Genomic DNA, 10,229 nt, shown 5'->3' on the forward strand with positions numbered 1-10,229 from the left:
TAGGGAACAAGGCTAGTTCACTTAGTAAATCAGTACTTTTCCCTGAGCAAAAGTATGGGTGCTGAAGAGTAATTTTTCCATACACATTGTTTTAAAGCCTAATGCTTTAACAGCCAGGCAGGAATCTCTCATCACCTGTGACAGCAGGTCTGCCTGAGATGGGTAGGAATCTCACTTCTCTAACAGCAACTCCAAAGAGGTTACAGGCAGCAGCATTTACAATTTGGACAGGAATCACTGGTTTCAACTTCCTTCACTCACACAAAGGCTCAAAGAAACTTAAAATTGCACAGAACCAGGGCTTCGATTTTATTATTTCAAATTGTCTCCCTGCCAAAGTAAAAATACTTCTGAATTTTTACAAATCCACCAGAGAAAATCTCATTCATTTCATGTTCAATATTTCCATTAATCCACAAATTTTCCAACAGTGAGATTAGAATGCACTAATATAAGGGTGAAAATGTATTCTTAATCACAACTGACCAGGCCATCTGTCACAGTAATAAAGCCCAGCTTTACATGAAGATTCAGATACAGTGATGGAGAGCTGACTGGTGAAACATGTGTCATCAAGTTTCCTTGTCACTTAACTAATGAGTAACGAATGCTGCCATGCTATTTCAAGAATAAAACACTGAATACCTAAATAACAGAGACATTGTTTGATCAAGTTCCGCACTATCTGCCAGCATCATTATGCTCTGACTCATGTCATGTAGCAGAATCACAAGTCCTCATGTTGATTTTGAAACAGACACTTCAACATAGAATCATAGAATGGTTTGGGTTGGCAGGGACCTTAAAGATCATCCAGTTTCAACCCCCCTGCCATGGGCAGGGACACCTTGCACTAGACCAGGTTGCTCAAAGCCTCATCCTGCCTGGCCTTGAACACTTCCAGGGATGGGGCATCCACAGCTTCTCTGTGGATGTGATCACAACATCAATGTGATCAAATAGTTACTTTATCCAAAATACTGGATTCTTTCATTACAGCAGATCGATCTCTCTCCCCAACCCTGATCTGCCTGAATATGAGAATCATAATATTACTCCTTTTTTTCTAAGACAAAATTTGAATTCTCTTAAAGATGAACGCATTATTTTTATATTTATCGTTAACTTTTATATAAATACCATACTTTTTTTTTTCCAAGAGAAATCCTAGGATTTATCTACACTGTAATTAAGAGTCAGAAGAGACGCACAGTTGGTTTTGCTGATGCCTGTGAAGCTACTTTATTACAACATCTATCTAAATCTCAGAATTTGATTTGTTTCTTTTTTATATTTTAAATGAGGTTACTTTCCACTGAAACAGAGTTGCTTTTACTACACATTCAAGAACTAAGTAACCAAAAGCCAGAAACTCTTTCATTTAGTTATTCTACCTCATAAAACCTCAGTGAGCAACTTCTGAACCTTGACTTGTACTTATGCAGCCGTGCATGTACAATACACGGCACCCAAGAAGAACAACCTGTTTGTCCTACTTTACTTCTGAGATCTGGCTGATCACCAAGTAGCCTGAACTTAACACCACACAATGCAGCCAGGAGAGAAGGAGGCATTTTCCTTTACTTCTAGATAATCAGCCTGTGGAAGAAAAATATACCTGAGTAGAGAGCATGTCTTGTTCCTCTGTGTGTTGGGAATTGATCCACAGAAACGCTTCAGAATTTAAAGTAATTTTCAAATAGCTCATGAAATGTAGTGTTCTCTGTTCGACTTTCCCGGATGACGACGGAGGAAGAGCATGAGTTACGTTCAGAGTGATTTAGATTCTAGGGAGATTACAAGTGTAACTCATGCATGGGAAGCTCAGTATTATAGAAGAGAGCTAGTAGGTCCATGTGCATGTTGGAGATGAAAGGACAGAACATACCAAACAGTGCACTGGGAAAGACTGTAGAGTAGGAGCTAAGGGAAAACTGTGTACTGCAAAGAGCTGACAGGTCTTAAAATAAATCAGGATTTATTAAAGGTGCTCTGTAGTGCTCCTGTCATCATTTCTGACATAAAAAAATAATCTAAGAACATGTACAGTGTGTTGTAAGGTTGTGCTGTCCTTCAAAACAACGGGATTAAAGATTCAGCGAGGCGAACAGCCTACTGGCCAGGTTTACTTCCTATATAACGTACAACTACATTACAAAAGCATACAGAGGCAAGTATTCAAAAGACAAAAAAGCCCACCACCGCTACACTGTAAGCAATGATTCCTCAATCACTCCTCATTAATTGCAATTCCACCTGAAATAATTTACTAACTTCAAGCCATTTATCTACATGCAGTAGCCATAATTACAATGTGCTACCTAAAAAATTACATGGAAGCTCATAGAACCACTTACTTGCCCCAGATACTAAAGTCATAAATTTGAAGAAGTTCCAGAAGAATTACAGGAAAGTAAGCTTCCAGGATTAGTAGGCTTCACACCACATAATGAAAACTACTTTTAAGAGTACATTTAGTACATATACTGGAAAAATCAGTGCAGCTTTTGTACACAAAGTTTATGTCTCAAAAATCTCCTGGAGTTCTCTGAAGGAGTAAGTGGATACACATGAGAAATCAGACTGATACAGTGTACCTGGATTTTGAACGGGGACTTGGCGTTCCTTGTGAAAGGGAGGGAATTACACTGCAACAGGACAAGAGGAAACATCCTCAGATGAGCTATGAAGTTAAAAGCAGGGAACCAATGAGTTTCACAGAAAGCTGCACCAGCCCATGTGGTGTCTAACACAAACAATCTGGAAAAGTGGGAACTAAACTCTCAAAGTTTGCAGGATGGTTTTAAGTTATTCAGAATATCCAAGAACGGCTGACTGAAGAATTTCTCAAGGACCTCATGATAATGCATAACTTGACAATAAATGATAGGTTAAGATCTGCATAAAACAAATTCTAAGTGACGAAGAGGGTAAAAAATAAAATACTGCGAGTTGACTAAAAACATTCAGAAACAGGATGATACTGTTAGAGCTTTACAGCTGATTAAACTTTACACAGCCCCTTCTCTGCATTAAGCACTGGTCAAAATGCAAGTCAATGTTAGGACTTACAGGAGAAGAAAAAAAGATCAGAAATCATCTTGCAATGGTACCACACCTTCACAGGCACTCCCATCCCCAGTAGGGTATGCAGAGGAAAAGTTCAAAACCAACAGAAGGAAAAAGATTTTGCTACACAACATGTAGCGATGGTGGGAAAGACTCAGGTGTAACAGAAGCTGTAAGTTTACACCCCTTCAAAAGTAACTGCACAAATCCAAAGAATAAATCCATTGCGTGGTGGAGAGACTGCCTTTGCGATCCAACTACGAATGGGAGGGTATTCTGGGGAAGTATCAGTGTTTATTGCCCTGCCTTTTACCCTAAATATCCATGACTGATCGCTGTTGGAAACTTGGCTGACTCAGCACATCTGGCTGTAAATTACACCCTTAGGTATATTTGATATTAGCAATTCTGTCCAACCATTTATGTGAATGATCACATATACACAGCAGAATGGTCTCTGCCTAATGTTTAATTATAATTCATATTTAATAATAAATATTTAATAAGCTGAGTAGACACCTGGCAAATACTTTTTTTTTTTTTTTTTTTTAACCTAAGAGAAAACTGAACAGAAGGTTTGCAATCTTTTCCCTAAAGGAAGCCACCCCCACACCACTCATCTTCACCAAGGCATATTCAACATTTCTGACACTCGGGCACTGCGACTGGGAAAAAAACACAACATTATCTCAGGTAAAAGCTGAGATATATATTACATGCTATCTCCTAGTTTAAGGAGTATTCCACAACATCTCGACTAGACATTGCATGCCCTCCTTTCACTCCCGATACCTGTGTCACTCAGGATGTATTTTTCTTTTTAACTGCCTTGTCTCAGCCCCTTCTATCTGATTAACACACACATTTTCTACCTTATGATGCAGAATTAGCAAAAGGGGTTGGGACGGAGATCATCACCACAAAATCCATGTGAGTTAGCAGATGAACAGTAATACAGAAACCATACATAAAAACAAGCCTCCCAGTTTTCGTTCTGGCTTACCCAGGATCACCTAGATCAGGAAAATCCTGAACATAATCCAGCTGGAGAATGGCAAGACACAGACAAAGGGATGGAAGGCACCCTTTTTTTCCTGAACATTCTTTATCACTGTCAAGGATAGGACACTGGGCTAGATGAAGCATTTATCTGATCCATTACAACTGTTCTTATAGTACACTTCAAACGTATGTTCAAAATATAAAATTACACCAAAAAAAAAGAGTAATTCTTTTCATATATAAAGGTGGAAACATAAAATTAATCTAAACCTATTATTTCTTTACATGTAATTGGACATTCTAAGCATTAGTTTTATCAAAATGTACACTTCTGAACTACAACTACACAAACTGAACATCAGTGAAGGCGATTTCTGAATACAGAATTCATAATTTCACATCATCTCCGAGAATAACATGTCTAAACTATTTACCTCCTTCTGATCAAGCTGCAGAGATGATTTTATCAAATCACGAAGAGCAGTAAGTTGTTTCTTTTCTTCATCTTGTGTCTGCTTTATCTACGGAAAGAGTGCCATATGCTTTCTGATTGCAACTTGTATTTGTTATGTATTCCAATATACCACTTCAGAGTCCTGAGAAACCAGCTCAACTGTTCTGGGTTTCTGTTAATATTTCAGTCTATTTTCATGGGCCAGTCCATTCTTACGTATTTACTTCTATGCAGGTATGACTTTAAAAGCAAGCTGAAAAGAACACACAACTCCGCATGCCCCATTCTGTTACGCTTTTATGGTTCACTACATCTAACACAACTAATTTCATCTCATAACTCCAATAAGTTTAACTTAAGGAATAAAATACAGTGTAATTTTGTCCCAAACTAGAAAAGCAAATGGGATTATTCTAATTCTGGTTATAGAACACAAAGCACTTGGGTGACAAGTGAGCTTTGATTCCACATCATTACTTGCCTTCCATGAACACTGTTAATTCACTTAAAAATTATGGTGCTATTATCAAGCAGTTTGTTACGAAAAAATGAAAGTGGTAGCTAAAATTGGTGCCAATAATGTAATCTGATTCAAAGATTCCCACTTTAAATTAGTTTTAATTTAAATTAGTTTTGATCTAATACAATATTACAATAGTAGTAGAATGAAAGCTGCATTTCCTATTAACTATAAAAGCAGAAAACAAAGTTTAAGATAGCCAAGATGTTGTTTTCCTCAGCCTAACTATAATCAAAGTTTCCAAGAACAGGCTTTTCATTGATAAGATACAAATGAAATATACCCCCTTGTAATCTTATCTCCAATTTATCCATACAAACAAAATATTTCCATTTTCAGACTTTAAAGTACTTACAAGAATACTTACATTATATAAGTCAGCAGCTAACTTTTCAATATATTGTTTTAGTTTATCAGCTGTTTTCAAGCCATCTTGGAAGAAACTATAATGAGAAATACCTGTGATTTATCAGGAATACATTTAATTCATAACACAAAGTAAACTGTCTTGTAGAGAAAAACAGCAAAACCAATAAAACTTACGCAGCTCCACCCATATTAGTAACAAACAAAAAAATCTGTCTCAGAGTCAACTGTTTTATTATCAATCTAACCACACAACAGCACAACTTCAACATTCCTCTAACTTAATAATATACTTCAGAAATGTTTGACAGTTGCATTTCAGCCCAGAAACATTTAATTTACTTTGCTGATTTAGTCTCATTGTATAAAAACATAATGAACCAAATAAGCACTTCATATGTTAGTATACAAAGTGACAACGAATGACGGATGTATCTAAATAGCCACTTAACTTCTATCCTGAAGTACTTACTCTAAATTAGAAAATCAGAAAGAAATCAATTGGTATGTATCACTTATAAGCTTCTGTTGTTGTTGTGGGTTTATTTTTGTTTGGGATTATTTTTGGTAGTTCTTGTTTGTTTGTTTAAAACCCTTCTCCGTGGTGTGACAGTGGGAGTTGACCACTGCAACTTTAACAGATATCAAATTAAAGAGAACAGAGCTTATCTTATTTTTTAATCACTGTTAGTCAACATGTTTCCCATTAGTAATCTCTTTCCTGCATTTAACTTAAATAAAAGTTCCTGTATGTTTCCCTCTGTGGTTCTACTGATGACAACATCCTATCTTACTGGCTTCACCTCAAGGAATTTCAAAGAAATCACTAGCTTTCACAATGGTTTTAAAATTTACAGAAGAACTATGAACTAGGAAATAGAATAAACAAGTTATTTCTAAAATTACATTCTAGATCTATCCCTCAGGAAACAAAATTTCTATGCAACATGCAGACTATAGCCTAAGAAGAAGTTGCAGACACCTGACAGATTACAACTTAAAACTCCTGATGTAACCAAAAAAAATTCAACACAGGGAAACAAACCCTTGTGTAAAAATGAAAATTGTAACCAAATCTTAAAAGCAGTGCACTTACTTGCATTGTGCATGGTAATACTTAATAAGGTTCTGCAGAAGATCCACGCCTTTTTTTGTCTTGATTTCATTAACCTTGATAAGATACTGTATAGACAGTGAAAAATATGTTGAGAATCATGTCTCACAACCTTCAACAGTTTTCAATCAATTCATCATTTGCTCAAGGAATACATTTTATCTGTGTTTAACCTAGGGGTTGCCTCCTAATCCACCAATCCACCACAGCTAAGCAAAATATAAAACAGGGAACAGTTTATTTGACCATTCCTAAAAACTTCAAAACACCTCAAAACATAAATCTAATTCAGGAAGAAGTTCAATCTTTTACGACTGTCTGAAGATGTCCCTTTTTTAATGCTACTGTAGTAATTACTGAAATGTTCTAAAAATAAAAATACTATGCAATTTAAAGTAATCACCAGAGAAAATGTAATATAGAGAGCTATTAATATGAAAAGCAGTTTTATGGATCTAACGTAGCACTATCATTTATCACTTTGGAAATGTTAGAAGGCTTCAGAAAGCATGTTGGAAGAAAGATATAAAACCCACTTCCTGAATAGCTCAACCATAAACCTTAAAAATTAAGAGATATTTCCGTAGTATATTTTCAGCTGACAACTTTAGCATAATAATCTAAAAATAAGGAAAAGGAGCACAACAAAAGAAGCTAAGTTTTGCACAGAGTTGCTAAAATAATTATCTTTATATTGCTGAACTACGTGACACTGAAGTAATTTCCTCCCTCCACCCTCATTAAATGACAAAGTAGATTTCACCACCTCCTAGTAAGGCCCACAAAGTAATTTTAAGTTATGGTGTCTTAAAAGCTGAAACCTTTTTCTTACTTCACACATCTGTAGCTGAAATAGCCGCCTTTCCTTCTCCATTTCCTCTGCTATCTCAGCTCCCGTTATTTCAGTTCTTATCATCCCATGCTGTTTTGCATGTTCTCTTTTTTCCTTTTCGATTTTTGTACTGAAATTTAAATTAGATAACATTTTAGAGAAGTTCTACTATCACTTGACATAGTATTATTTAGGGAATAAAAAAAAAATTCAAGAAATATTAAAGAAGCCATTCTGAAGAAGAGTTCCTCGATGATACCAAATCCTGTGTATGTTTAAGTGTCCAAAGTAATGGAGTCTTGAAGCTGCTCTTCCTGTCTTTCACCCTTTAACTCCCTTCTCCAGTTTGCATGCTACTTGGGGAAAAACTTTTTAAAAATCTCATTCTTTCTATATACTGCAGTGTAAAGCATACATGTATGGCAAAATATCATCAAACATGTTTCATGTTCGTAATGCAGAAATTTAGAAAAAGCAGCATATGAAGTTTATCTCCTACGCTAAATGACATGACTTCCAGTCATTACTTTTCAGAGAAAGCCAACACTGAAATTCTGAAATGCATATATGGAATTGGGAGGCCATCCTGAGACTTTTGGGCTGTCTATACGTATCTGCTCTGCAGACTAACTGGATAATCCCACAGAGGATTCCATGTATTGAGGCTCTATGAGATACCTCTCACGATCCTAAGTTCTGTTTAGTGGCATTTGGTATTAACGGGGCTGGCAAAGACATCCCTGATGTTACATACTGCAATTTGAGAAGCAGAAAGGTGGTTTTTTTTTTTTAAACAATTTGCAGTCTACAGAATACTACTCCATATTTTTGCCATATTTTGCCTGTAAGAACTAAGTAGCTAAAAAGAAACAAAAAAACCCAATCCCAATTCTGCATGTAAATCTGAATGCTCAACTCACTAGGGTATGATTTTGGGTCTGGAATCTCCTTTTTGCCTTAGATTAGTAATAAACTCATTTCCAGTTCAGTTGTTCACAAGCAGTTAACATTGTAAAGAATGTTGAAGGCAAAAGTTAACTATATGTAAGAAAGAAAATTATGCTGATAATAAATTTTTCAACAGTTCTAAGCAGCAAGACTTTTTCTTTCATTGCTTTTAGCCGCCCTCTTGGTTAGACATAAATGAAACAAAGTTAATAATGTAATTAAAGGGGGAATAAATGAAAGGATAAAAAAAAAAAAAGAATTAACTCCTAAGAGCTCTTCAACTCTGACAAAGCAATTGCCCATCTCCTCCTTGACAGCTTTCTAAACCATTCCACTAACATTTCAATAACTACAACACTACTTGTTCCGAAACTTCTGCTTTTATAAATCATTCTTTACCCACAGAAGACAGGAATTATAGCAAGAAAATATCTTTTTAAGCCACAGATATTTTAGAAGTTGTATAAACTGCACTAAAAAGCTTGCCTCTCCAAAACATACCGTTCTGCAATACTGCTTAACATATAAATCTCACAATTTTTACTGTCAATGCATTTTATGTACGTGATTACAAAAATTCGTAAATGCCCAGTGAAATCTCCAGAATTCATTTTACAATGTTCAGTGTCTCACCATTAATTAACTTCCTGACACTACAGAAAAACTGGGCAGTCATTGAACTATTACACAGAGAACATGAAAATATTTTATTTTTATTAGCGGAGACAGGAGGTTCACAGAAGAGATGCTTTCCTCATATTCACATTTACTGTCCACAGACACATTACAGAGTTTGGGACCAAGACAGGGAAAGAAGGAAGAAAAAATAAAAGGGGGGGATTTGGGCCTGGGTGGGAAATACTTACAATTTGGTTTCATAATCCTTCCAGGCTTTGTCAAAAGGCTTTTTGAGGTCCTTAGGGAACAGAAAATGTGCTTAGAACATTTTAAAAACTTTATAGTTACCAATTTATAAAAAACAACAAAACCCACTGTTTTGGGACTTGTTAGACAGCAGCTGGAAAAAATACTATTTTTGAGTCTTGTAAAGTATTGCTTTCCTGTGCAACCTAAGACAGGAATTTACAAAGAAACTCTGAAGAAGCATCACAGTCAGATGCTTCTCCTACATGAGCAGGAGATGAGTCTTTGTAGGAGATGAGCCTCCTACAAAGAATTTGTTCTTTGGGCTACACACAGGGTATTAATGGATGCCAATACAAAAAAATAATCTCACAGGTGAATGGAGAACACTCACAAGCAGTTGAACCTGGAAACATTTCCCTAAATAAAAAGCTAGTTTTCAACACTTACCCCTTTAACACCTTTTAAGTCTCCTTTTAAGAGAGAATCCAAAGTGAAAATAACATTGTGGCTTAAACCCTGGAGCTAAAAAGAAAAGCATTATACTGTTACAATTCTGAAAGATTTATTTAGATCTTATCAAACTACTGCCACCAAGACTTTTAACTTTACTAATAAAGTTGCAATCACCTCAAAATGTATACATTAATACTAAATTTAACTTCGGGAAGAATTATTCAACATTCCTTGCATCAGACACATAAGCATTATAATTAATGTTTAATTATATAGGGTGATATAAAACCAGAATTATAACAATAGCATAAAAGCAGAGTTCAGAAAACACCTCAAGGTAATCATCAATTTCTTGAAGGAAACATTTGAATACTGCTTAATTATTTAGGAAACAAATTATTTTCTTATAGCCTCCTGAGCAAGAAGCAAGGACCTGCTGTGCTACTGGCAGATTAACATGCAAGGCACTTGTTAATTCAACTACAAACAAGAGGAAGAATTGCTTATTTCTAATTATTTGGGAAAACTGTTCCTTTCCTTGTCCAGCAGGGAAATGTGACAACTACTTAAACTCTCAAGACTAAGTTTCACGCCATGAAGTCCA

At 35.7% G+C, this 10,229-nt stretch overlaps 1 protein-coding gene across 1 annotated transcript in view; it reads right to left on the minus strand.

Annotated features, from left to right (window-relative positions):
• The window catches only part of ASAP1 (ArfGAP with SH3 domain, ankyrin repeat and PH domain 1), a gene marked incomplete at both ends in the record, with an annotated part of 48,252 nt that extends 38,558 nt beyond the window's left edge, over positions 1 to 9,694 (minus strand). The window contains 6 exons of the mRNA XM_010150204.1: positions 4,506 to 4,592; positions 5,413 to 5,488; positions 6,508 to 6,593; positions 7,358 to 7,487; positions 9,172 to 9,221; positions 9,620 to 9,694. Of these exons, the coding sequence (XP_010148506.1) occupies positions 4,506 to 4,592; positions 5,413 to 5,488; positions 6,508 to 6,593; positions 7,358 to 7,487; positions 9,172 to 9,221; positions 9,620 to 9,694 (504 nt within the window). The remainder of the gene's footprint in view (positions 1 to 4,505; positions 4,593 to 5,412; positions 5,489 to 6,507; positions 6,594 to 7,357; positions 7,488 to 9,171; positions 9,222 to 9,619) is intronic.
• Positions 9,695 to 10,229: the final 535 nt, after the last annotated feature.

Source organism: Eurypyga helias, unplaced genomic scaffold, assembly GCF_000690775.1.
Source record: "Eurypyga helias isolate BGI_N326 unplaced genomic scaffold, ASM69077v1 scaffold10904, whole genome shotgun sequence".
Taxonomy (NCBI): Eukaryota; Metazoa; Chordata; class Aves; order Eurypygiformes; family Eurypygidae; genus Eurypyga; species Eurypyga helias.